Genomic DNA, 26,729 nt, shown 5'->3' with positions numbered 1-26,729 from the left:
TGTTTGATTTTAATGAAAATTACAAACCCAGAACACAATCACTTAACAGGATGTATTTATGGACAAGGTCTATAGACCAAATATACTGATTCAAGTGAGGAAATAATTAACTGATCTTTATGTGTAGTAACAAAACTGCTAAAGATGCTAAAGAAGTTTCACTGAAAACAAAGCAACAGAAGAATGTATTCTACAGTATAATTTGTGGTGGCAATACACAAGATCAAAATAAGTAGCATGCATGTCTTTTTCTCATGTCTTTTTCTGTTTTTGCATTAGGAATTTACGTGATGTATCAAAAAGACAGTCACCACTGCAATCCACATTATTATTTTTATAACCCATTTTTAGAAACAAAAATGCACTGAGTTCTTCTGCTTTGTAACAACAAGGTGTCAGTGCCAATATCTGACCAATCTCAATACAAATAAGCTGAGTACTTCCTTTTCTCCTTGGTGCTTGACTTTCACCATCCCATAGTATTTAACCTTAAATTTTAGAAACAATTTGAAAATGAAGACAATCTGTCCACTTAAATGTCACTTACCATTGACCAAGGCCATATTTATTCCTCTGCCAACATTATTTTTCACTCCACTCATTAAACTGCAACAAAATTAATATTTTTATTTTTAATCAGGCAATCTTCTGATGTGAAGTATTTCTGGTTCTTAAATAGGATCAAGTTCTAAGAGAGACATAGTTTAAAGACCACATGTTCATGAGTACTTAAATGAAGCAAAATCTCCTTGAACTAATCTGTGTTATTAAGGCACCACTGAATTAAGAATAATACATCAAGTATCCCCAGCTGTATTGATTTAATTTGATTGCTTAATCATGGTTTCAAAGTCTGTATATACATATGTATATTAAAAGTGCCACAAAAATAGTGCTGTTTATGTAGTTACTAATGCTTATAAAAATAAATAAGTATTTATTTGTGGAGCTCAGCAGTCACATAACCAACATTTTAAGCTTTTTCCTTCAAGAACACAATGAACAAAAATGAGTTCATGAGTTTAAAAGCTAACTGAACAGAAACACTTAAAATTCACACGAAGAAACAAGAAAAGCAAAGCACTTAGCTACTCATACATGTAACAGGAAACCCAATTGAAAGAAAAATAGTACACTGATGGGACTTAAAGCAAAAACTGCATACAATCTTGGACTACAATCACACATCCCAAACACATCTCAGAATATATGAGAGTAATTCATTGATCAAACTGAAGAGGGGCAAAGGGGCTGAAGAGTCCCACTGTGGAGTGGAAGTCCTTCAGAGTGGCAAAGAACAGGTAACAGGAATGTTAAGATTTAGGTAGGATGCTGTGCCACCTCAGACCATGGTGGCTGTACCCCTCCAGTGAGAGAATGCTTCCAGACCTCCTCATTCCTGTTCACTGGCAATTCACACACATTGAAGAACTCTGTTCTGCCTTCAGACCCCAATTATCCCAGCACTGACATTTTGAAGCTAGGGTTAATAAACAGGAGAAATAGAAGTTTGGAACAACTACATAATTTAAGATCATGAAGAAGCCTTCAGCCGAGATTAAAGAAAACATCTCAGCAAAAGCACACTGGTCCTTAGTTACATAGGTGCACACATGTCCTTAGTTACAAACACACTCTAGAAGATGCTTTAATTCCATCCTGATCAGGATTTCTTTAACCTCCCTAGCTGGCTTTAGGAAGGGGCTGCACATGTGTACAAATCCTGTTATGTTCAAAATTTTTTCACATTTCTTCCTTAACAATATGATTTGCTGGTCATGTCTGAACCAAGCAATTCATCCTTACACATACAGCTTCCATGTCAGCTTTCTCCTGCCAACTTCTTAGTGATAGGTCAGGAACAAGAAATCTATCATAGAAGTATGTAAAAAATATTCCTCTCTGATGCTATCTTTTGCACCCAGGATGAAGACAGAAGCCAGAATTCAGAGGAATAACAAACTCAATAGACAAGTATCAGAAAAAGACTCAGTATTCAGAGAGGCTGTGAAAGACTACAACTCTTGGCAGAGTGATTTTAAAAGGTTTTAAAGAACTAGTAATCAGAGATGATGGAGTTCACATTCTTCTGTTAGTCCCTTAAGTTATACTATCTGTCAAAGATTATGATTTAAATAAAAATTATAATTCAGTAATTTCTGAAAGAAAATACTTGAAGTTTCCTGCTGAGATTCAGAATTCAATTCTGGTTAGTAGAGAACTCCACAAGTATTTTAGCCACTGGAGGATCATTTCTGCTCTGATCATGTGTTTTTCATGTCACGTCACAGCAAGAAAACATTCTAAACAAGAAAAACATATGGCAAATAAAGACTGGAACTTAAACAACTAAAGGCAATAAAATTCTGAACCCATTCTTTTCCTCCTGCAAAATTTAGTAGGCACTTAATTTACAAAAAATAAAAAAATCCTTTAATTTTAACTACAAAATTCTCTGTAAATAAGTATCAAGAGAAAAATATCTAATACTGAGGTTACTAGACACTGAAACTCATATACATAAAGTTATAAGGGATTCAGATAAAATTTGCAATGATGAATACAAGAAGTAATAGTTTCTAAAGGAATGTAGTACAACATTCTGCTGTTGGGTTACTGTGGCACAATCATGAAACTGGCTTCATACTGAAGTAAAACTGCATGGAGGAGTTGCTGGTAAAGAAATAAATATCAGCCCTCCTAAACAGCCCATGAAGTAGCAAGTTTTAAAATTAGTTTTAAATTATTAATATTTTGATGATGGGTCCAGCATTTTTTCTTCTAATTTGGATTATGGCTTCCCAATACAGAATAAGGCTATAACTGAACTTGTCAGAAATCAGAACTGAACTTGACAGAAATCCTGTCTCACATTAAAATATCTATATAACAAAAAAGAGAAGTTGAGAAATTATTTTCATTCTGAATTGTATCAGTAACTTTAGTGCTTTCATAATTCAAGTGGCATCCTTACATTTATTACATAGGAAAATACTCTACTCTGTAAATGTCATTCACAAATTATGAAAACTCATTCCTGTTGTCCTGTCTTGGAAGTATGAAGAGTACAGAGTAATCAGAAAAATAAAGGCCTTTTTGTAAGTGTGAGTTCACAAAATATCTCTAAAATAAGAGCTACTCAAGAGGAAATTAATTTTTTTCAGAGCTCTGATATACTACTTTATACCCTTGAGACAGCTTGTGCATCAAACACAACAGGCTGCAATGCAACAGCTTCTCACAGGAGGGCAGCCCTTCATCAGTTTTTGAATTCTTCCACGAATTTACACTCTACAAGTTGAGAGCTTTTGAAAGAGAAATAAAACCTCTTATGAGCAAAGCAGGAGATCATATAAAACCAATCAAGTTTCCTGGTGGACACTTAGACAAACATGACCAGCTCCCCTCTGAAGGAATTCAGAAAGATGTTAGCCAAGGAAAGCTGGACTTTAGAACCCAATAGCTGTGTCCACTTAGAGGACTTTTTACATCAACTACTTTTGTTTCATCACTTTCTTCAGCAAAATATCTAGCAGAAGATTTTTATTTTTTTGGACAGAAATAAAAAAACTCTTCTTATTTAATCAGTCAGCAAGACATTTAAACAACAAAAAAAGAGTCAAAAAATTGCAAACAAAACAACCCTACAATCCTGAAATTAAAATATTACTTGCATTCCCACAACTTTTAATCATTCAATCAGCTTAAGTCTTCACAGATATTAAGCTTCCTATATTAAGCAACCAGAATGAGACAGCAGCATGTTTTGTAACAGCAGCAGAAATACCATGCTGAGATTAGATCAGCCTGCCCAAGGTCACCGAGCAAGTCAGCAGTAAGAATAGAAAGTGGAAGGAGCAGCCCGCAGGTGCCCAGGTGAGCTCCTGCTGAGCAGCTCCTGCCCAGCCCCACCGGCTCTGCTGTGAACCAGCACAGCTAAGCTCCCACACCAGCTCAGCTAAGCCAGCCCTGCGCAGGAACGCCACTTAGCCTAAAAACGCCTTCTCTTCATGAGCACTTGAGACTAGCCTTGCAGTTATTTGGAGAGTAAAGTGATGCTACCATTGTATTTTTTTTTCTCTTATACATGAATTATCCTATTTACTCTATTATGTGGGGTTCTGCTGTTCACAGAGAAGCTGCCATTGGCTCTATAATTTCATTAGCACTAGCTGCTGTACGTACTATCTGTGCTAACATAGCATGAGCTGAGAAACAGCTAAACTGGAGAAGCTTAAATGCAAGTGGAAGGCAAAAAGTGTTAAGTGTGACTGATATTTTAAAAAATCTCCTTCCAACAACACTTAACATTATGTCTTTTCTGACATGTCACCTGCAAAATCAAGTGGATTAGATTATGTTATAGGAAGCTACACACTCAGGTTGTTCCTGCTTATTATCACCCAAAGAGGAAAAACACAGTCTAAAAATAAATATTAATATTCTCATTATGGGGGTTTACTGAAAAGTACTCTGTTAAATAATTCATGCACAGTATTACTGATAATACTGTGTCAAAAACATTATTAAAAAGAGGACTTAAACCAAACTGTGTCTCAAGCAGTTGTTTTCCTAATTTCACAATTATATAAAATTTATTAACTTTAGCTACCATCAGCACAGTTAAATAACTACTGATCAATAAAATACTATTTTTCCCTATTGAAAGCAACCTTAGAAGAAGATTAGAAAATATGTTCTGACATTGGTACTGAGGAAATATAGTTTAAAAGATTACTTGCAAAAAGTACAATTATTCACCAAATTACTATTAGAGGCATCAGGACAAGTTACTTAGAGACAAGTGTACATCTCAGTTGACAAAGTCTAACTAACCCTTAAGTCTGTAAACCTGAAATAAAGTGCAAGCGATACTGTCTGTATTAAAACAACATACATTTCTGCATTTACTGCAGAGCACTAAGTGTGCTTCATCAGAGATAAGCAAAGCAATGTGACTTTCTCATGTCACAAACTTTGACATGTTTTTTTGCAAACTGTTTGCAAAAAAACCCTAATTTAAACTGCTGATTTTGTGTGCAAAGTGATCTAAGTATTTGGAAGAGACACTTAAAAACAAACAGGTAAAAATACTTACACATTATCCTCTACACAAATTTTAGGTCCAACTACATTTGCTGCTCCACTTGACATTTTGAATGCAAAATGCTTTTCAGGACAAGCTTTAGAGATCCCACACTTGTATCTTGGAGGTTTTGTAGCTTTCAAAAGGAAATAAACCAAGAGTTTAGAGAACACCACAGGTAGGATAACAGACAAATATGTTCTAAAGGAATTCAAGGAAGAGAGCAAACACAAACACACTATCACATCCATAATTACATAGCAGTTTAAAATAATCTGAGTTCCTGAAGCACCTCATTATTCCAACTTCTTGTTGTCACCCTGCTGCTTGCTCTGGCACCATCATCAAAAGCCACAAGCCAAAACTACAAAACAGACTACCAGAAATTTAGGGAAATCAGGAGAAGAGGAAAATTAGTTTCTGATTGCATTTGAAGTGTAATTAAGACTTTCTTAACTATGAAAATTCATCAGTCTTTCTGTTATTAGTAAAAGCAAGGCACAGCAGTAATACATGCCTATGAATACTCACAGCGTGCAGCTGCATCCAATGCTGATCTAGCTAAAATGAAAAAAGAAAGTTTTACAAGATGTTACTATTAAAGTGTCATCTGCTATATCATATCCTTTAAATGTAAAATCTTTCTATACCCCTATAAAAACGGGCTGGTTGAAATTAAGTATCAAATCCACCTGAATATTATGCTGCAATAAAGAACAACTTTTATGCATAGCAGAATGAAAGTGATTAGGAAACCCATTCAGAAGCACTGCTTTAATTTATGGCTCTTAGAGAGTCAAGGAGCCAAAAACCCACAGAGATCCAAAACCTCTGAGAATTTATGGCATTCAGGGGATTGAAGTGAAATTAATTCCCTCCTTACAGCTTCACTGGGATGGGGTTCCTTTCGCCTAAACTGGAAGCCTGCAGTTCAGGTGTATTTCAACCCAACCATTCACAACTCCCTTTCCTGAGACACAAGTGCCACCACCACGCACGCATCTGAATGACACCTCTGTCACTGCAATGGTTACTGGAGATGTCTCTGCTCACTGCTCCGGATGGCAGCTCATGCTGCAGTAACCCAGAGGTAAAGAACACAAACTCCACCCATGTACCAAACATTGTTTGGGTTTTGTTACTTTGTCATAAAAAGCACCTTGAAAGAAAATTCTGGTTCAAAATAGACTCTGAAATTTGAGACGCCTCAACTGCTAATCTTTATCTGTGTAGAACACCTGGGCACATCTGAAATACTTTGATTACTGCACATTCAACTTAACATGGTCGCATACTTGTACAAGAGAAAAAACACCCCCAAAACAAATTCTCAATCTCTTTAGCAGTAGTAAGGCAGAGCACAGATTTCCAGAAACATGAATCAAGTTGCCTAATTTATTACTCTACACTAAGGATGCATATCCAGTAAACAACAAAAAAAACAGGTAAAATTATGTATCCTTGGCAGACAAAAGAATCAAAATGATTAAGAGAGTAGCTTAAATATTCCATACAGAAAATTATTTAATACATATATTATACATAAAAAATAAGCACACATATTAAAGATAAACACAATTCTTACGTTGAAGAGCTCAGGCAAAACTAATGTGATATTCTTGATAAAGGCTCAAGTAAATATTAATAAGTATCCAGAGGAAACAAAGTCATCACTTACCAAATATGTGTCCTAAGTTTGCATCCATTTTTATTTCAAACACTTGAGATATGACATAAAAAGTCAATAAAAATATTGCTATGACTACTACCAACTTTGCAGCACCTGTTAAGAAACAGAAAAAAGTTTCAAAAAATTGCCTGCAAATGGTAACATTAGTTAACCAAAATTAGCAACATCAGAAATGTGTATCAGATTACACTATGGGGAACTCAGAAACAGGATGATCATTTGTGGACCTACTAAACAGAATAAATCTGAAAAAAAAAGGATGGATATTATAATGTAGGATGTAACTGCATCAATCCATCAGTTTATCATACCAAATGCACTCTGCTCTTAATTTTCTCTACCTTCATGCTTGTCTGATACTGTAGTACACCAACTCAGTTCAGCAGCCAGGAGAAACTAGACTTCCATGAAAATCCAGCTTAATCAAATGAACTAAGATGATCTACCTGGCTGTTGTCCAAAGGCAAAATTCTCACCTTCTCCATTCCATTTGCATGTTCTTAGTCATGAGTACCTGGTTCCTTACTGTTCACAAATACTGTGTTTCCCCCTACCCTCAGCCTGAGCTACCTCTGTTTTAATATATAGCCCAGATTGAGTGACTAGGGATCTGTTTATATAGTGCAGCTTGGCTACTATGGTCAGTCATCTCTGAATATGATATTAAAAAAAACAAACAACAAACCAAAAAAAACCCAAAAAAAACCAAAAAAACCCCAAACCACCAGTCAACCAGAAATAAGCATTCTCACTTAATTTTGAAGAAATGTATCTTAATGACTTTCAAAAAGCAAGTTGTATGGCTTTTTAAAGGCTATTTTAAAATAAGCAAGAAAAAGCAGTACCTCTCCTGTCTCCCTTTTAATATACTGAAGTAGGCAATTCTAAGTTTTACAAGGCTAAGTTCCTGCAGTGCTGAGTGGCCAATCTACTTGCTGGGATAAAAGCTATTAGCACACAACCATAGCAACTTACATCTGAAACAGAAATGTACGTGATACTGCCACAACCCTCACCATTTCTAAGCATCATTTGCAATACATTTTTACAGAATACTCCACTCTTAACTGACAGTAAAATACTGACTGAGAGTACAAGTCCGGTGAGGAGGCATCTGATCAACATCCTGCCTTCCTATCTCACCGCAGTATATCAAGCTGGTTGGAAGAATCAACCTTAAAGCATGCTTCATTTTCTCAGATTGCCAGCCAAATCCTTTAGGAAAAAACCAAACTTATATACTCCTGCAGATCTCAGACGGCTGCTGTGATGGGCTGCTCACAAAATCTTAAAATAGACAGATTACTCAGCCTTCAGAAGGAAGATGCTAATCAATCCTCCCAAAAGGCTGAAAAAAGATAAGGCGATAGAAAAAGAAAAGAAAAGAAAGAAGAAGGTTTTTTCACTTATAGTTTGGTCTTTTTCATCTGTGAGCACACATATGATGTAATAAAACACAGGTGTAAACCTAGCTTAAAAATATTATGCTGGAACTCCAAAGATCACTGCACTTGAAAGGAAGGGAACCATGTGCAAGCACTGGAGAAACAGATGATCTGAATGTAAGTTAAGAAACAGGGTAAAGGTTTTCCAAGATATAAAACCACAAGATGGTACCAGATTTTGGAATGTGTCATCTAGCAAGTGGCATTTGGAGAGCATGTTTTAGTATACAGTATGTGAGATGAACAAGAACTCAGTCTGAGGACCAGCCATCCCCTCTATATTCTGAGCTTTTCCACTGATCTGCAAATGCTCCCTTCAAAGGAACAGTAAGAAATCTCCTAGAAGGTTCCTTAAGCATTTGAACCAAAACTGGCATGTTTGCTACAGGTCAAACATCCTACAGAACTGCCATATATACTTTGTGGTTTTTAGCAAAAAAAACAGTTGGATGGAAGGAAAAAAAAAAACCAAAAAAAAACCCTGAACATGTTTGGAAAGTGATTTACCAAGTTAATCAGGCACCTTAAAATTGGAGCATTTTCCAGTTCTTTTATCAGAGTCACTTTAGCAGATTGCTTCCAGTTATACATATTGTGGTCAATAAAACAAAATTAGAAGTAGTGACAAAAATAGTATGCATTAACAAGCTCTTAGAAAAGGTATCATTTTCTTCTACAAGAGACAACAGTTTCTCATTCTGCAAACTAACACTGTAACTACTGATAAAAGTGCAATAATGCACCTTACTCAGAACTATTCCATTGCTACACAGGCTATTCTACTGTGACAAAATGTCAAAAATAATGTTTTCTTTTAATGTTATATTAGCAAAGATTTTATTTTTACAACCACTGTCCCTTCTGTAGAATTAGTTTCTTAAAGCCTGTACTACAGTAACTTAGCTCTATGAAAAGGCTCTTATAGAGTTTTCAAACTCTCAGAGACTACTCAGAAAGTTTTAGACACTTAAAACCGCACACAGCAATTTTAGTAAGGCAGGGAAGAAATGGCTTAAGAACCATTTGCCATTTCCTTATTCCTTCATCATCTTACAGAAGCAGCAGCCAAAATATGTCAAGTCATGGCAGCTTAATCAATCACTGCAGATCAGCTACAGCATTTTAAGAAGGTGATTGCTCTTCCACCATCCCAATTCCAAAATGAGTTTCATTAAATATCAATAAAGTAGAACAGCAATGCTTGTTATGCCAGTTAAGTGAAGTGTCATCTGACAAAGTTTGATGAGGATACCAAAGTTGGTGGAAGGGATAATGTCTAAAGGGAGAGCCAACCTGCAGGAACACCTGGATAGGCTGGAACAATGGGCTAACACTCCAGTGAGGTTCAACAAGGACAAGTGTAAAGTTTTCCATCACAGAAATCATAATCCAGGAGTGAAGAACAGACTGGAATCTACCCAGCTGGGGAACAGATCTGTGGAAAAGGACTAGGGGATTCTGGTGGACAACCAGCTCAATACAAATGGAGGGTGCTGGCAAAGAAGCCAACAGGATGCTGGGCTGCATCAACAAAGGCATCACCAGCAGACAGAGATAAAGTCGTCATTCCTCTCTGCACAACACTTGTCAGGCCACACTTGTTACAATCCCTTCAGTGTTTGGCCCTGCTATTAAAAAAAAAAAAGAAAAAAGACAAAAGACGTGGGCAATCTAGAGACAGTCCAACACAAAGATACTCAAAGGACTGGGAAACCTGCTAGATGAGGAAAAGCTGAGACTGCTGGGTTTGTTCAGTCTTGAAAAAAAACTTACAGGAGAACTTAGTACCACATTCCAGTATTTCAAGGGTGGCTACAAAGAAGATGGAGACTCCCTTTCTGCAAGGAGTCATATGGAAAACAAGAGGGGTAGTAAGTACAAGTTATTGTGGGGAAGACTCCAGTAAGACACAGAAAATTTGTCACAGTGTGAACAATCAGCCATTGAAACAATCTCCCCAGGAAGTGGTAGATTCCCCAACACTCGTCATTTTAAAATGTGGCTGGATGGAGTGCTGGGCTAGGGTTCAGATTAGAGGAAGTCATAGCAGTATGTAAATTATAGGGTAAAATACATCTGCTACTTCCTGGATGGAATGCTTTGAGTATGCTCAAAACCTATCCCACAACAATTCCATACATACACAATCTGCAACCTCAAACACATGCTAAAGGGCAACAGAGGGTGAAGCAGAGTGGAAACACCTTAGTCAGGCTCTGTTGAAATCAGATGGCACTTTGTAGCTAACAAACCTGCACAGCACCTGGCAACCAAGGGAGACAGGAGGAGGTATCTTTCTGCTGAACAGCAACTGTGGTGAAATCATTCTCCCAAGATTAACTTGGTTCTTTGTAATTTAATTGTAATATTAACTCACACCATCATCCCAAAGTTACCTGCCTCCAATGTGTGACCACCCCTCATTGAGCATGTGCTCTGTATTTTATCGACTGTATCTGTAACAGTGAAGCAAGAGAATTTTACACCAATGAGTAATTGGTGTAAAACTATGCATTACCAGAGATGATTACCAAGATCTACCCAAATGAAAAGGAAGCTCATTGAAGGGTCTCCACAACAGGACACAGACTAGTCAGGCACAAGGGTCTTGGCTTCCCTGGTGTGCTGACAGACTAATCAAGCACTAAAGGTTTGAGGAAATCACCCCTTTTCACATGAAAAGCTATCTTGTCTAGACCGTGCTTCTGACAAGAAATGTCAGACCAGATGATTCCAGGATCCCTTTTAACCTGGTATTCTATGACTTTAAAACCATATTGTCACAACTTGTCAATGTTGGCCATAGCAGTTGTTTCATAAACGACCGAAGTCTGATTTTACTGAGCGTACTTACCTGCTATTCTCATGTTTAGTCTTCAGAAAGCTAATGACACTATTGCATTAAAACAGCCACCTATGGGAAACAAACAAACAATAAAACAAAAACTAAAAACCACTTCACCATAATCACAGCCCAAAAAGCACTTTTGTGAGGAGCAAAAAACCCCATAGATTTTCTAGTCAATAAAATTAATGATGATTGTTCTGAATACTTATTTCTTAACATCCGCAGTTAAGAGAAAATTTAGGATGGATTTCTGATGCCTTGCTTTCATTTGTTTTTCCCCAAAACAAGGGATCTGAAATAACACTAATTTTATCTAATCCTCTTTAAATTCAGTTTAACTTTCAGTCCTTCAATTTTTGACCTAAGTACTTATCAGTGCTCTATCTAAGCAGTCTTTAGTTTCCTAAAGCTGTGTGGCAAAAGTCAACAACTCCACCTGCACTCCTTCAAAACCAGACCTGCTTCTAGATATAAGTTGCTATTTGACAACACAGCATAGTGTTAAACTGTGCTTTGGAGTGAAAAGATTTAAGCATTTTGGTCTCTAGGATACTACATAAACTGCATTCAATGGAACTGAAAGGTCAATACTTTAATCTCTGCATTACAGAAATGTAACAACATGTCACTCATAGGTACGACCAGAGGAATAATATGATGGCCAATGATAACAGAAGCACCAACCCTAGTACTCCAATTATTTCAGAATAAACTGAAAACCACTCTAAGCAAACAGTGCCAAGCATCCACAAGCTTCTTGAGAAGAGCATGTCACCACACAGAGTCAAAGTGGGCCACAAACTCCACAGGCTTTGAACAAAAGCTCCCTCCTCCTCAAGCAACGCAGGGTCCAGAGACCATACCAAATCTACCCTGTACCTGCAGAGCAAAAGCTGCTCCTGGCTCTCCTCCATGCTCATGCTCAGTCCTGGTGGGCCCATGCTGCACAGAGCCTGGACATCTGGCTCAACTTTCCCCCAGTTCAGGGATCTTGTTGAATCATCTACACTAAGGCCACATTTGAAACATGTAATCATCTCTCACTCTAATCCAAGCAGCTGTCCCAGACCCCCATCACAAAAGCTATAGCATCCCTAATCCTCTGCAGTCCTATGCCATGATTTTGAAAAACATCAATAACATTACCTTTAGAAATTATTTTAAAAACTGCTGTTATTAGAAATACAAAGTATTTGAAAACAAGCACCAAAACACTCAGATAGTTCTCATAGTCTATACTAGAGAGAAAAAAATGGCATTATGCAGAAAACCTTTTGCCTTCACTTAGTTCAGTATCTTCAAGTTCAGTGATTTGTCTTTGTCTCTTTGCCAAAGACTCAGGCATTGTGCTCTATCTCTTCAAGTTTACAATAAAATGGTCAGCAGAGAAATAAGTAGCGAAAAAATTGCAAATACAGAAATATTTATTTCTCTTCTATTAAAATTTGAAAATACTTACCACCTAAGTTTAAAAGCAGAAAAATGTTTTTGAGTGCTAATGTTGCACTGTAAAGGAAATCTCACAGCATATTATAGACCATAATGTATCCATTTAGCTGTGGCCACACATATTATATTCTCATATAATAACTTCTTTCAGTGAAAGACTAGCATTTATCTGTCTTGCAAAAAGGCAAAAAAGAACCTGTCGGGCAGATAAACCCATTTTATTTCAAAGTCTGTGAACAGAATTATTTTAAGCTTCTTCCTCCAGACACACAGAAATAGATCTATATTACAATAAACACTGGTTGTACTTTGAACAGCTTCAAGGTTGTTTTAAGTCTGCACTGAAAAAGTTTTTTTGTTTTACTCTGAACAAAAACACATCATGAAGTCAAAGCACGAAAACAAGAATATGAACAAAACCAGAAAGAAGAATCTAAGTGAAACAATCGCATGATCTAACCTTGACCGCTTTCAACCCAACATCCCTTTTCACATGTCTCAGAGATCATTATTTGTTGATTGCAACAAATAATACAAATTATTTTTTAAGTTTGGAATGTGTTTTGATTTAGAAAAAGGAAAAATGAGTATGCTATGCTTCAACCTGAAAGGAATTTTAAAAAATTAGTAATTCTTTTTCTAAATTATGGTGTACTGAAAAATCATGAGGTTTGATTTACCGAATAATACAGTAGTGCTACAGTACAGCCAAGTGTTGCACAGCACTTTCCAACAGCAGGAAAATAATTTATGGACATCAAGTCCTTTTCCTACATGTATTATCTTAGACTGGTTTTTTTTTAGTATTTCAAGACAGAACAGGAATAAAACAGAATAAACTGTGAACACTTATAAATGCTTATGGACCATTACTACACATCTTCGGCCTTGCACATCATAACTGAAATCAGAGAATTGATTAGAAAATTGGTTTGGAATTTTTAATAGTGCACATTTTAGGATCATTTAAAAACAAAGACGACAGGATTACAGCTGAGCTTGCTCAAACTAAGATGCACAAAAGCAGTACCAACAACATTCCTTTGATTGCTTTAAAAACGAGTCAAAATGACCCAAACACCGTTTTTCTCTTCTTTGATGTAATATTCCATCAAGCAGAGGCAGACGAATTAGAACCATAGTATCCTCCTGACTTACAAGTGTCACATAATACAGATTTAGTAATAATAATTTATTACTACATCATTCTCTGTCAAGCAGTACAAAAAGGCTTCCCTGTTCACGTATTAGAGACTGAGGCAGGATGTGCAGCCCATAGCAGGGCTGACAGGCAGTGTCCTGATGAGTACAGCAGAACCCTATAGAGATGCAAAGGCCAAGGAAAACACCACAAAACAGCTAACGGAAGCCATCAACTTCAAGTTGCAAAGTAAAATGGCTGGGTTTGGGAAGCATTATTTGACTTAAATATGGATTTTCTTTTTCTTCAGACTGTTTTCTTAGCACAAAACTTACAGTTTTTCAGTCAAGGTCCAGAACTTAGACAGCAGAAAGAAACCAAGAATTCGCTTGTGCAGCATGAAATAAAAAGTTATCCACGAAAGAACATGAACAGTAGAAGACAAGAAATTAGAAGTTCTAAATCCTTCTTGAATGCTGGCATGTCATTGTCCAGTTCCCTGCATGGAGCTGTACCAGGCAGAAAAATATTATTTTCTGGATGCAAACTACTAGGGAGAGGATACATGGAAAGACAGTTCAGAGCTGAGGTTACTGCTTGCTTTTTTTTCTGCATCCTTGAGTATCAAACAACCCCCAGTCTAAAATGCTCTCCATACAGTTTACAATTAAAAAAAAAAAAAAAGAGGAAAGCAAAGGGCTTTCCCCCATTCTGCTGCACTTGTTGATTAACTTGTGTGCTATGACATATGCAACAAAAATACAAAAAATTTAATCAATAACTGCACAGAGCTACTGCATGTATTTTTGTTCATACCTAAACTAGTTTCAATAAATAGATCAGCAGATGCTTGCTTTTAAAAATAACCTTTGTCTCTTGAGGGAACCCTGCTAAGTCCTTCCTGGAGGAAGCTTATAATGACTTTGTTTAGGAAAATTACAAGTCTATAATCCTTCCAAGCAAATTATCATCATATTTTGTTTGATGATATAAAGTTTCTAACACACCAACACTGAGTTTTTTCTACATTCATGAATCAGACAGAACATGTATGGTCATCATGCAAGTTTCCCTCCTAGAATCATTGTGCAAGAGGAAACTGCATTGAGATAATTGACAAATTAACAGTTCCTATTAATCCTGCCTCACTGACTTAACACTGAATGAAGTGCAGCTTTCAGTCCCAAGCTGACTGCAATTCAATTTGGTTAATTCTCTGTCAGGCTCTCATCAACACGTGTCCAGAGATGGTGCCATGGGACACACTTCACTAGGGCAGGAGCACAGCCTCTGCCCTACTTACCATGCAGAAAGCTGTGGCCACTTGCCACAACTTTGTTTTAAAAGGGGTTTCAAATCTGATTGTAATTAATGTTTTGAAGGATGATAATGAAACATGTAGATTAGTCTGTTTCCTTCCCAGGATAATAGTATTTCCATTAGCAACTTGATAACATGAGTAGATTATGCTTACAAAATGGGCACACAAAAACAAGCAAAGATGAGAGGCAAGAGTTTAGAAGGTCAAGATAATTTTGAATTCTGACCTTAGCTGATTAAGAAGCAGTCCCAAAATCAACAATGATATTTAATAAAACAGAAAGTAATATACTCCAAAAGTGACAAAGTGCAGCAAAATAGGCAGCAGAAATGGAAAAGGATATTATAGCAGCTATCTAATATTGGGGTCAACAATGCTCTACTGCCACAAAAGTGTAACTGTTCATTATGAACTGCACTGATAGGATTGCTGTGTATGGAACAAAATGCAATTACTCTGCTCTGCCAAATAAACAAAAAATACCCTGCTCTGTGTGCTATCTTAACTGACCCATGTGCAGTTTTTTCCTAAGTCTATCTCAATGCATAATCCCCAAATGGAAGAATCTAGATAAGAATTACATGACCTAAATAAACCAACTAAGGGATAAAAGAATCAAGTCTGCTCTGCAAGGAACTGTGAAAGAGAGAAGTCAGGATCAGACATCTTTACCTCTTCTCTTCAAGGTGCAATTCTAAATTTTTAAAGAAATAACTACATATTTTTAAAAACACTATTATTTACAGCAAATCTAAAATATATATTAAAGACATTATTACTTTAAATACATATTTTTATAATTTAAAAAATGCTGAGCATAACTGTACTCAGTATGCTCTGGCCGCTGCTTACCAATTTGTAGTTTAATATTAAAGAAAAACAACTTTACAGTTACAAGGATAAACAAAATTTAAAAGGAGGCTTTAAATCATCATAGAAGTCTGGAAAATAGAATTTTTCTTAACACAGATAATCTACAAGGTGTGAGCTGATATTCCCTTCAATATTTAGCCCACATTTCTATACATACTATTACGTGCAAATCTGTACTCAGGTTATGTGAAAACCTGAGATGCTTTGCATTCAATCCAGGAGGAAATTTTTCCCCCAAACCAGGATTTAAGTGTTTGTATGCTTTCTAGCAAAGTCAAATAATGTTATACCTGGTTTTGTATATATCTGCTATTTGTTAATATGAACAGTATACACGATACTGCAGTTAAACAAGTATTCAAAATTACTTAGCACCAAAAAAAAAAGCCCAAGAAAAACCCCCAAACCAAAAAAAGCAACAACAACAAAACTTCTTTTTGTTGGCGTTTTTTTATTTTTTTTAGCACAAGCTGCATTCCTTAATTACTAGCACATGCATTTTATTCCTGCCAGAGAACATCAAAAAATCCTTCAAACAAACAAAAAAAATTAGCTTTTCATACCTGGCAAAATCTAATCAATGAAACAACATTGTGTTTAATCCAGCCTCTGTTGATAAGATAATTCAGTGTGTCATGTTCAAGCAGTTCAGAGCAGTGGTTTTTTTTTACTCAATATTACACAGTGAATTAGATACGAAAAGGACAGCATTAGTTATTCTTATGTGACTTCTGGTTTTAAACCAGTGGTTGTGCCAACCTGGATTATATGCCATGGACAAAAGAGCTGAGACATTTAAAATCATTTAAGACTATTTTATTTAAATGCAGGGTGCATCTTCTTATCCAGATGATTGCTTACTTTTCTACTAGGCTATGAATACTTTTTCCAATATATTTAATTAATAATAACATTATTAATAATAATTAATATAATTAATAATAAATAATAAACATAATAAAATTAATTTAATTTTAAATTAGTGAAGGACACATATGGAAAATATGCAATAAAACTGAGTTATTTACTTTTTTAAAGATTTAATTAATCATGCACCATTTGTGTCTTCTGGAAATACAGGCTATGACCCCAGTAGCTGCTCCCTACAGGCAGCACTCCTACATTCATACAAATTCTTTGAGGTTCTGGCAGAACTCCACATAAGGAAAAGCTTTGTCCACACAGAAAAATTTAGAGACCCAGGAACAAATATTTTCTTTTTTCCTTTGTAACAAATGGTACTAAAAAGTAAAATTATTAATTTCTTATAAAAATGAGACTTCTTATAAGAATTGTGTTCTTCCATATATATACATCAAGATTTATCTTGGTGTTCTAGACACCTGAATCAGACCCAAAGTGTTTGCTTGTAAATAAAAGATTTTATTTTACTTCTATCAAATTATATCTACAACAAATTAATGCAGATATATGTAGGAAATTAAACCCAAGCTTATTCCAAAATTATAAATAGATACTCCAACTACTGTTGTGTGTCCTGTGTTGTGACTACCACTCTGTGGTTTCACTCTTAGGAAAGGAAATATGCATGAGAAGCAGCATTGTGCTGGAGTGTTTTGAAACTTAAAATTCAAAACAAATCTTTTTCAAATGACATGTCAAATCACTGTCCATGCAAGCTTTTGCTATTGGCATCAAGCCAGTAATTTCACCTTAGGCAACACACAAACTAGTCAGTCTCCAACACTGAAAAATTTATCTGAATTCTGAGAAGCTGAGATAAAAGTATTAAGGCATTCATTTGTCCCACAGAGAATGAAGCGTAACCCACATTCCTTCTACAATTAAAACAACAAAATCAAACCAATCCAAGGAAAAGAAAAGCAACACAACCAATCAACAACAACAAAAAATTTAGCCTTATAAGCACTCAATCCATGTTTTGAAGACTCTTCTCAATTATTACAAAAATTTACTGATCCATATAGTTAAGAATGTGATTTACGGTCACTGAAAACCCACACTATTTGTATGTGATAAAGTAAACTGTACCATTGCTGTTGACGTATCTATGGAAGAGAATCTTAGCTCTGTGTTCCATGGGTTTGGATAATACCCAACTCCAATATTGAAGTTCAGACAGGTAAAATCAAGGACAAATTGCTGAACTTCATTCACCAACTTACTTCTCCACTTCATCCCAGCAAAGTACACGCTGATCTCACAAGGAAACTGGGGGAAAGTACTCCACTGTGACAGCCACTGCTCACAGCATTGTTGGTGTCTCTAGCTCCTCTTGTTCTAAGGCACACTGTGGAGCCCCTTTCGTCTCTTCATCTCCCATGTGAGCTAGCATTCGGATAGGTTTTGGCCCTTGGCAGGATTGAAAGAGCACGTCGCTGGCTGAGCAGAGCGCGCACTGCACAGCAGCTCTGGAAGAGGGGCAGCAGCAGGCCCCACACAGCACGCTGTGCCTAAGGACACTGCTAGTGGGGTCACACTGCCTACGTGAGACTGCTGCTGCTGCCTGGAAACCCCCTCGTGCATGAGCACCCGCAACCCAAGTGCTTCTGTGGCGCAGGCAACTCACTGCTACTGCTCCATATTAGCCTTGGACAGGCCATCCTTTGTGAGTGATGAGGTGAAACAGACTTGAAAATGCAGAGGAAGTCAGTCAGTGACAAGATTCTTAACAGCTCTAGACCGACTCCCTGCTTCCTACTGAAGGCACACAAAACAGTCCCAAAATCTGTAGTTTCATGAGCATGAAGAAATCAGAACAAAGATCCACAACCTACATTTTGGCTAGCTGCAATCTTACAGCAACCACTACCAAAACCATAAGCCGTATCTGTGGAGAATAATTTCACAGAAAAAAAAAAAGTCTAGGTAAAATGCATTCTTTTTTATATATGATATATTTACATAATTTGTACACTTTAATATTTATTTAACCAACTGGTATTCATGTGCTAATTAAAATCCAACACAGAAATTTTTTATCCTTTGAGATGTTATGATGTAAGCACCATCATGAGTGGGGAAATCTAAAATTACGCTGCACTGCAATTCACTGTATGTCATTACCTATGTAGAAATTTACCATATTAGGAACATAAAGACTCCTTTGAGGAACAGCATCCTTCAGTGACAGAAAGGTGCTTATTACAGTGACCTTACCACTGAGACTATGCACAGCTGACACAAAGACACTGATATGCAATCACTGCATGCTCTAACAACTCCTGATGTGATCCCCTCTGGATCAAGCTCTTCTAAGAGAAATTATCTGTTATGGGAACTCCTTTCATAAACCTCTGCCTGAATCAACTGAAATGCAGTTCCAAAAGCATTTATGTGCCACAGATACTCAGCTGACCAGCACGTACACAAGCAGCCATGGCAGCTCCATCAACCACCCCTCCCACAAAGTGAAGAGTATAATGGCTGATCCAGAGTTAAGTGCCTGGGAGCAGGCCAGTGGCTTTCTAGCAGCAGCAATACTAGCAAATATCAGCTTAAACATTTGTGAAATGATGACTCAACTAACTGATGACACCAAAATCGATCAAAATAAAATAAAAAACCTTTGCTACTTTGATGGTTACTGTCTCCTCAGACAAAAGACAACTGGAGAGAGGGTGGGAGAAGAGGAGGAAACCACCCAGTCACCAGAAAGCAAGTCTTATGAATAGAGGGGAGAGTGTAATGTATTTCAATGTTAAGATTTTAACTGGACTGTCGTAAGAACTAGCATGTGTTTGTGCGTATAAACATATTGTGCAACTTTCTGTCACTAATACTGACTCAACAGTAACATCAAATGCAGGGCAAAATTTACTCCAACAGCTCCCTCTGTCCTGAGAGTCTTACAGAAGTCCTCCTCTCTTCCACAAAGTCTGTTCCACATTCTCTTGGCACTGAGGACCAAGGCTGGAAAATGCTACTGTGCATCTCAGTCTGCAAATTAGGATACAAACTATTTTTGTATTATAAAAATACAGTACTGTATAAGGGGAGCAAAAGTAGTTGAACAATTCCAAAAGAGTAACTGTTGTTAGTGTGACAACTTTAGTGTGATTGAATTTCAGGAACCTTGGGTGAAATACCATTTCATGTAGTCATCCACCACTTATTATAAATATCAATGAACTACTGAAGAAGGGTAAGATTTTTAAATTTGCGGATAACACCTAGACACAAGAAGATGGAAACAAATTACAGGGTGGAATTAAGGTTACAAATTAGCCAGAAAAATATTCATTTATTTTAACAAAAAAAATTCCTCAAGTCCGCTCAGGACATACCCTTAACAAAAGTATGAGGAAGCTGTACTTGGATTCATGGTCAAAGAATTTTGGATGATGAAGCAGGAAGTCAGGGGCCTGTAACCTTTATAGGTTACAGATGCTTAATCTAAGAAATACTAGGAAATGAGATTTCAAGCAGCAATACCAGTTCAAAGTTACTTCCTTATCACCCTTCTATTCTGTCCTCATGACTATATAGTATTAGGAAGCATGAAAACTGATGAGATTGGTGAGTTCACCTGCCAGGCTTCTCCAGCTCACATGATTTTGCTCACTAAGGAAACTTAATGTAGTAAAAGAGAATATAACTTTAATAATAGAGGACAATTTTCAAGACTGTTAAGGGACAAGTATCGGGCTGCTAGTTTTGCCCACCCATGTCATGATCTCACTGCAAGACTATCAGATTTCTGACACTCATGCAAATTACATTTTTTTCTGAGAATTTATGTACAATCTTGGTTTGAGAACAATGTGAGACTTCTCAGATAGTTCCTCCTCAACTGCAAAACAATTACAGTAATTCCAATAGTGTTGACAGCAAAACAATTGTCACAGCGCTAATAGAACTAGCCACTGGCAGGTAAAACATGGAGGTTTACAATAATTATGCCTCAAGCCCTACACAGCCTCAGCAAATTTTAGTGAAAAACTCAGAACTGAACATACATATGACATATAATGACTCATGGACATACTGATTACCAAACTCGAAAGACCTGCAGCCATTACACTCACATGTCAATTCCCCAAGTTCACTGGAAATACAAGTTTAAAAACCAGAACATAAGTTCTATTTGAATAGCAAATTCTCTTTGATCAATTTAAATATTTAAGAACAAGTTCTCTGTGTCTGCTGTGGATTCATTTTATGGACACCTAATCTTCATGCTGCAATATAATCTGCAAGTAGACAGGTATTTTTGTACAGTATCAATCCATCTTATGATTTTATTGAAAAAACTAAAGATCTGTTTCCTGTATGTCAGTATTTCCCCCAAAATCCTGAGAAATAACGTTCAGGAATTCACTTTTTAAATATTAATTTTCCAAAGTTCCACTAAAATTTTAAACTCTGTGTACATCATGCCTCCCTTCTATAAGCACTAATAGCTCTCATTAAATGTGGTTGGCCACTTAAAGAGTTGTACTCAGTGGCCCAGTGTCCAAGGGACTAGAGCAGCGTGCCTCTTGGGATGGTGATTAAACACTGATAGAGGTTTGTCAGAGAGGCAGCAGGTAATCCATCTCTGGAAACACTCAAGGCCAGGCTCGGATGGGGATTAAAGCAACCTAGTCTAGTGGAAAGTGCCCTGCCGATAGCAGGGGGCTGGAAATAGATAGTCTTTAAGGCTCCTTCTAACCCAAACCAGGTTATGTAGAGCACATATGCCCTGAAGCACTCGGGCTGCACTTAGAGAGGCTGGACAGGAACTCTGGGTTCGGTGCAGCACCGATTATTATCTATCATCTATCTACTCCGTGCTCCTACTGGGTGAAGTGGTCAGGACTTTTGCAAAGCCATGGAAGCAAGGCCTGAAACCAACAGGTGCTTCCTCCATCCCGCAGTGATCCGATGTTATTACATGATAATAGCAAGCTATTAGCTTGTGAAGAGCCTACCTGCAGGCTTAAAGCAAGTCACAAAACTTGTTTTGCCACACAAACAACTTTGCATAAAAGAAACCCTGAGGGAAAATATGTGCTAATGAAGATACTCATACCTTAAGAAGCTTCGAAAGTTAAAAAAAAAAAAAAAAAAAATAAAACAACACGACAGTCATTAGGTAGCCATTTCTGGTGTGAGTCTGTGGTTTTGATACTTTTTCTAAATAACTCCCCAATTAGTATTAAATAAATACTTCGTTAAAAGAGAGGTGAAGTCAGCTGCGTTCACCAGCAAAGAACCACTACGGGCTCCAAGTCGGTGCGGCACAATAAGCCCCGCACAACATTAAAATACCTCGTACATGCAAAGATCTTCACCCAAGTCTGGAGTTACTACGTTGTGATTTAACCTCTTTCAAATGTGAGAAAATAGGAAAATAAACAAATCGGGTGAGTCACATAGCTCCTAAGCGGCTCAGCCAAACACGTGGCTTAACATATGGTAGCATTTACTAAAGAGGAAAAAAATTATATTATTTCTATATGCTTTCCTACTTCAGCAACTCAGAGGCCAGCAACCAAAGGTATACAGACTGCTTCGACAAGTACCTCTCTGCAAGCAGCACATTTAACTTCCTTAGGAGCTCACGGCTGCCCTCTGTAACGATGCATTTTAGTTAAACAAGAGCCGAGCCCTCCAACTCATGGACCAACGGCGCCCGCGGCCCCGCACTCCACAGAGAGAGGCAAGGGAACACCACCACCGAGCAGCAGCACCGCCTGGTTTCCAGGAAGGGGCTGCCACGCTGCCAGCGTTTCTCTCATTTCCCTGGACCGGGCCGTCCTGCGGACGCGACCGCCGCACCCGCTGCCCCCCCTTCCTCCTCCCGCTCGCCCCCTGCCCCACCGCCGCCTCCCGCCGGCCCCGACCCCCGCGCCGGGCTGGGACGGTGGAAGGGCGGAGGACGGGGCTGAGCCCCCGCCCAGCGCCCCGCCCGGCTCGGACCCGCGGCCCCGGCCCACCTCACCCTTCCCGGGGCAGCAGGGGATGGGGGAAGGGCCAGGGATGGGGAAAGGGGCACCGCCGGGGAAAGCCGGCAGCGGAGGCAGGGGCCGGCAGCCTGCGGCTGTCCCGCGCAGAGCGGAGCGATGCGCGCCCGGGCGGCGGAACCAGCGGCGGGATGCCCGGCGGGAGACGGGCAGGGGCCGCTCCCCGCGCAGCCCCGCGGAGAAGGCGAGCACATACCGGGGCTGTGGGGCGCGGACACGTCGCGCAGCGTCCCCTCGGCGGCCGTGCCGCGAAGGCTGCCCCGGCCCGAGCAGGAACCGAGCGGAGCCGCCGGCGCCGCGCAGCCGGAGGAAGGCGCGGAGGGCGCACCCGCCCCCTGCCGGTGGCGGACCGAGCCCGCGCCGCCCCGCCCCGCGCCCCGCCCGCCGCGGGCCGCGGGCGCTGCGCGCTGCCCTGCGCCGGGAGCCGCGGGGGAGCGCCGAACGCAGCGTGCCAGGCGTGCCCCACGGCCAGCCTGGTGCCCATCCCGGGAGCGACTTGGACACCGAGATGTTTCTGCTTGTTTTCTTTTATATTTTACACACATTTTCTTTTTTTTTTTTTCTTCATTTTACCCAAACACACCAGAAGTTATCTTCTGTTGCAGAACAGAAATGGCATTTTCTGGTTTAAAATAAAGTCCAATCTTTTTCTTTCAATAGCATTGTGATCAGCAGGATTGAGGCAATCTGTGTTATTGCATAAGAAGAAAAGATAATCCCTGTCTCTTCTTTATCCTATTTTTTTTTTTTTTTTTTTTTTTTGGCACTGATTTTCCTCTAACCCTGTCATGAGCTGGAGTAGGTAGGGAGTTAGGGGTAGCTGGAGTGGGTAGAGACGCAAGCAGGAAGAGCAGCATGAGCAGCATTTTATTTTGTGGAAGATTTCCACTGGCCTAACTCAGCTGGACTCAGCTGGACTATTGCTGGGGTGGGTATGGAAAGTGCTGGGGAAGCAGAGCTCCAGACCCTGTAAATTCCCCTATTGTTAAAACAGCAAGAGAGCAGTTTTACAAAATCAGCATGGCGCTTCTCTCAGAAGAGAACAAAACCACAGCCAAAATGTAGGACATATCGCACATCATCAGTGTCAGGTACACAAAAGAAAGTTTCCATGTCTTATTTTAACAACTTCTGGACAATAGATATTTCTTTTATTGGTTTTAAAATAGCATGCTTTGAGACTGATTGGTCATTGGTATGAGATGGTTATTTGAACATCAGTCAAGTGATTTCTTTAGTAAGTTTTTGCAGCACAATGAAGTTTCAGGCATTCTGTTATCTCTAAGCAAAGGAGTACCCAGTGGGAGCATTACACAAAAAAAGAAGGTATTTATAGCTTTTAGTTCTAAAAGATTATATAGATATATAATACTTTGACAGTTAGGGCTTAATGTATTAATTTTAACCATGTTCTCCTGATTACTAATTAGGTGGCACTGTCTACAGTAACAGATTTGTAAAGTCTGTATGCTAACAGAGGCTAACTGCTTTGATAAGCAAATGTTTGCAATTGAAACAAATATTTTAAAAAGATTACATAAGTAGCACTATCAAATTATTTAAAGAAGAAATAATATTATCTGTACAATAACCAATACCTCAGAATACATCTGTATCAAAGTCAAAGAAATAAGTTAGACTTCAGAATGGCTGCAGTTGAATCCCACTGATTATTTACTTGGCTAAAAGGTGCCACAACACACAGAGTGTAGAGCCACACATCCCTGGAAATGTGGCAGCTGGCAGAACCAAAGAAAAAGGGGCATGCCAGCCCTCCCAGTATCTCAAGAAGGCTCACAATCCATCTTTACCTTACTTATTTCTAATTTGTCTTATGATTGTCCCTTTTTCATATATTAAAATTGCTATGCCCATTAAGTAGAAGTCTTCCATAAGAAGCATAAATATCTATACCTGCAGGAGTTTATTTTCAATTATTTGTCTGTGATGAACTGACCATTTTTCTTTCTATAAATTAAGTTTGTCATCAAACAGAACATATTTCATAGCCACATATATGTTCCAGGTTTAGTAGAGAAGCATCTGAAGAACATTTCCAACTGATGTTGTACTCTAATCACAGATGTCCTGAGAAAGACAGACTACAGATTTTAGTGTTCATGAGCTGCCTTGTAAAAGGTCATGAGCACCACTCGGAAAATCTTGTGACAGCAGGAGAATTCTTCCACACAATAACCCAAATAAACCTCCTCCAAATGTAACTCTTTGTCATAGAAAACATATGGAATTTGCTTCCAAGTTTATTAATGTTTCATTTCAGCAAGATATTTTTTCTGATCCACAGACTCTCAACTAGATTCTACATCTCCCAAGGCAGAGCTTCATGCATCACTCCCTCTCAGTCCTCACTAAACTGCCTGCATCCTGTATCCATCAGTTGCACCACCCCCATGTGTGAACTATGCCATGACATCACAGTGATCCCAGTTAGATGTTGTAGTTCTGCAACTGCATTCCGACATCTAGCCCCCCTTGTAGATTCTTCATGCTGTATGCATTTATGTACAAGCACGTCAGATAAAGCACCAGGTTGAGCTGATGTACCGGGAGGATATGAAAGCTTTTTCTATAGTTCCATACCATTGGCACTTTCTGTTGCTGTCTATTCACTTAAGTTGACCTCTTTCACCCTGTTCTGTTTATTACACTCATCCCACACCACTTCCTTACTTGACTGTAGGCTGTCATCTCTCTCTCTGTTGTTTCGTCATTCCTAATTTACAGCTCTCCTTACCATTCTTGTCAGTCATATGGCAGAGCTGCTTTAGCTCTCCTTTGTCAGAAACACCCAGTTTGTTCCTAGCAGTTGTTGACACTCAGATAGCATATTATAACCATGAAAACCAGATCCCTGTTGTTGATACCAGCTGCATGATTCCAGTTGGTGGTTTGCAGTGTCTGTTCACTCCTCCTCAAGACCTGTCTTTCCTTTCTCTGGCAGAATCAACCAGAAAACCACCAACCAGAGTGCCCACCATGTTGACCCTTCCTACCAGAGCCATACAGTTATGCCTAATATGTTCACAGCTTCCCATGCCAATATCATTGCTGCCCATGTGGAAGAACAGCACAGTCTAAGGTCCACAAGTCTTTCTTCAGTATCTGAAATACAGGCCCCAGCAAGAAGAAAATGCCCCTGGCCAGTAGGTGAGGTCCGCCTATGGGGACCTTCTCCCCCATAGCAGGGAGTCTGCCCCTGCTCTCACTTGCAGGTTCCACCTGGTGTTGTTGCAGGTTCAGGCTTAGCTGGTGCAACTGTTTTCCTGGACCAAGCTCCTGGACCCTGCTGCCAGGGCACTCAGTATTTTGTAGGTGCAGATCTGCAGATAGGAGTGGGAGCCTTCCTCCTGTTTCTAGAACCCACGAGTTTCCAGCCTTCTTTCCCCCACTGTGTGAATTTGTGAGGAATGTGCTCTGTTTTTTTACAAAACATCACAAATTATGTGAGAGGAATTGATGGACAGTCTCTCCATGTGCACCCACACCTTAATGCTTAATCAAGATGACCACTCCCCTCTTACCAACATATAAACCATTGTGAGTAGTTACCATGTCTGTGTTTTTCTAGTGGGAATGAAAGAATTTTATCTTCTGAGAAAACTCTCAGAATGATGGGGCAGAAAGACAGGGCAGCTCAGCAAATATCTGCAGGGTAGACACTGTACTCAGTTAGGCCCTTAGGTGCTACTATTATAAAAAAATTAAACTCTGTGTATCCAGAAATAGAAAGCAGCCTGTGTAATTAAGCATTCTGCCAGCTCACACATTTTTCACCAGGATGGAATGAGCAGAACCCATCCATCTAAGCTTCAAGTGATGAGTAAGATAAAAAGTGCAGTGGCAGTGGTGATCATTCCATTCTTACTGTCATGCTTGGCTAGACCACAGAAAAGTAATTGCATCCTTAGCTAGACTGATAAGAACAT

General features: G+C 38.8%; 1 protein-coding gene across 1 annotated transcript in view; it reads right to left on the bottom strand.

Moving 5' to 3' along the window:
- Positions 1-23,109, bottom strand: part of FAM3C (FAM3 metabolism regulating signaling molecule C) — a 29,473-nt gene extending 6,364 nt beyond the window's left edge. The window contains exons 1-6 of the mRNA XM_021553454.3: positions 22,979-23,109; positions 11,076-11,135; positions 6,765-6,869; positions 5,618-5,647; positions 5,099-5,222; positions 548-606 (exon numbers count right to left, since the gene is read on the bottom strand). Coding sequence (XP_021409129.1) covers positions 548-606; positions 5,099-5,222; positions 5,618-5,647; positions 6,765-6,869; positions 11,076-11,088 — 331 coding nt within the window. The 5' untranslated portion in view covers positions 11,089-11,135; positions 22,979-23,109. The remainder of the gene's footprint in view (positions 1-547; positions 607-5,098; positions 5,223-5,617; positions 5,648-6,764; positions 6,870-11,075; positions 11,136-22,978) is intronic.
- Between the last annotated feature and the right edge of the window lie 3,620 nt (positions 23,110-26,729).

The sequence above is a fragment of the Lonchura striata genome, chromosome 5, assembly GCF_046129695.1.
Source record: "Lonchura striata isolate bLonStr1 chromosome 5, bLonStr1.mat, whole genome shotgun sequence".
Classification (NCBI taxonomy): Eukaryota; Metazoa; Chordata; class Aves; order Passeriformes; family Estrildidae; genus Lonchura; species Lonchura striata.
Note: the sequence above shows the minus strand (reverse complement) of the source record. Positions and strands in the feature narration are given on the sequence as shown.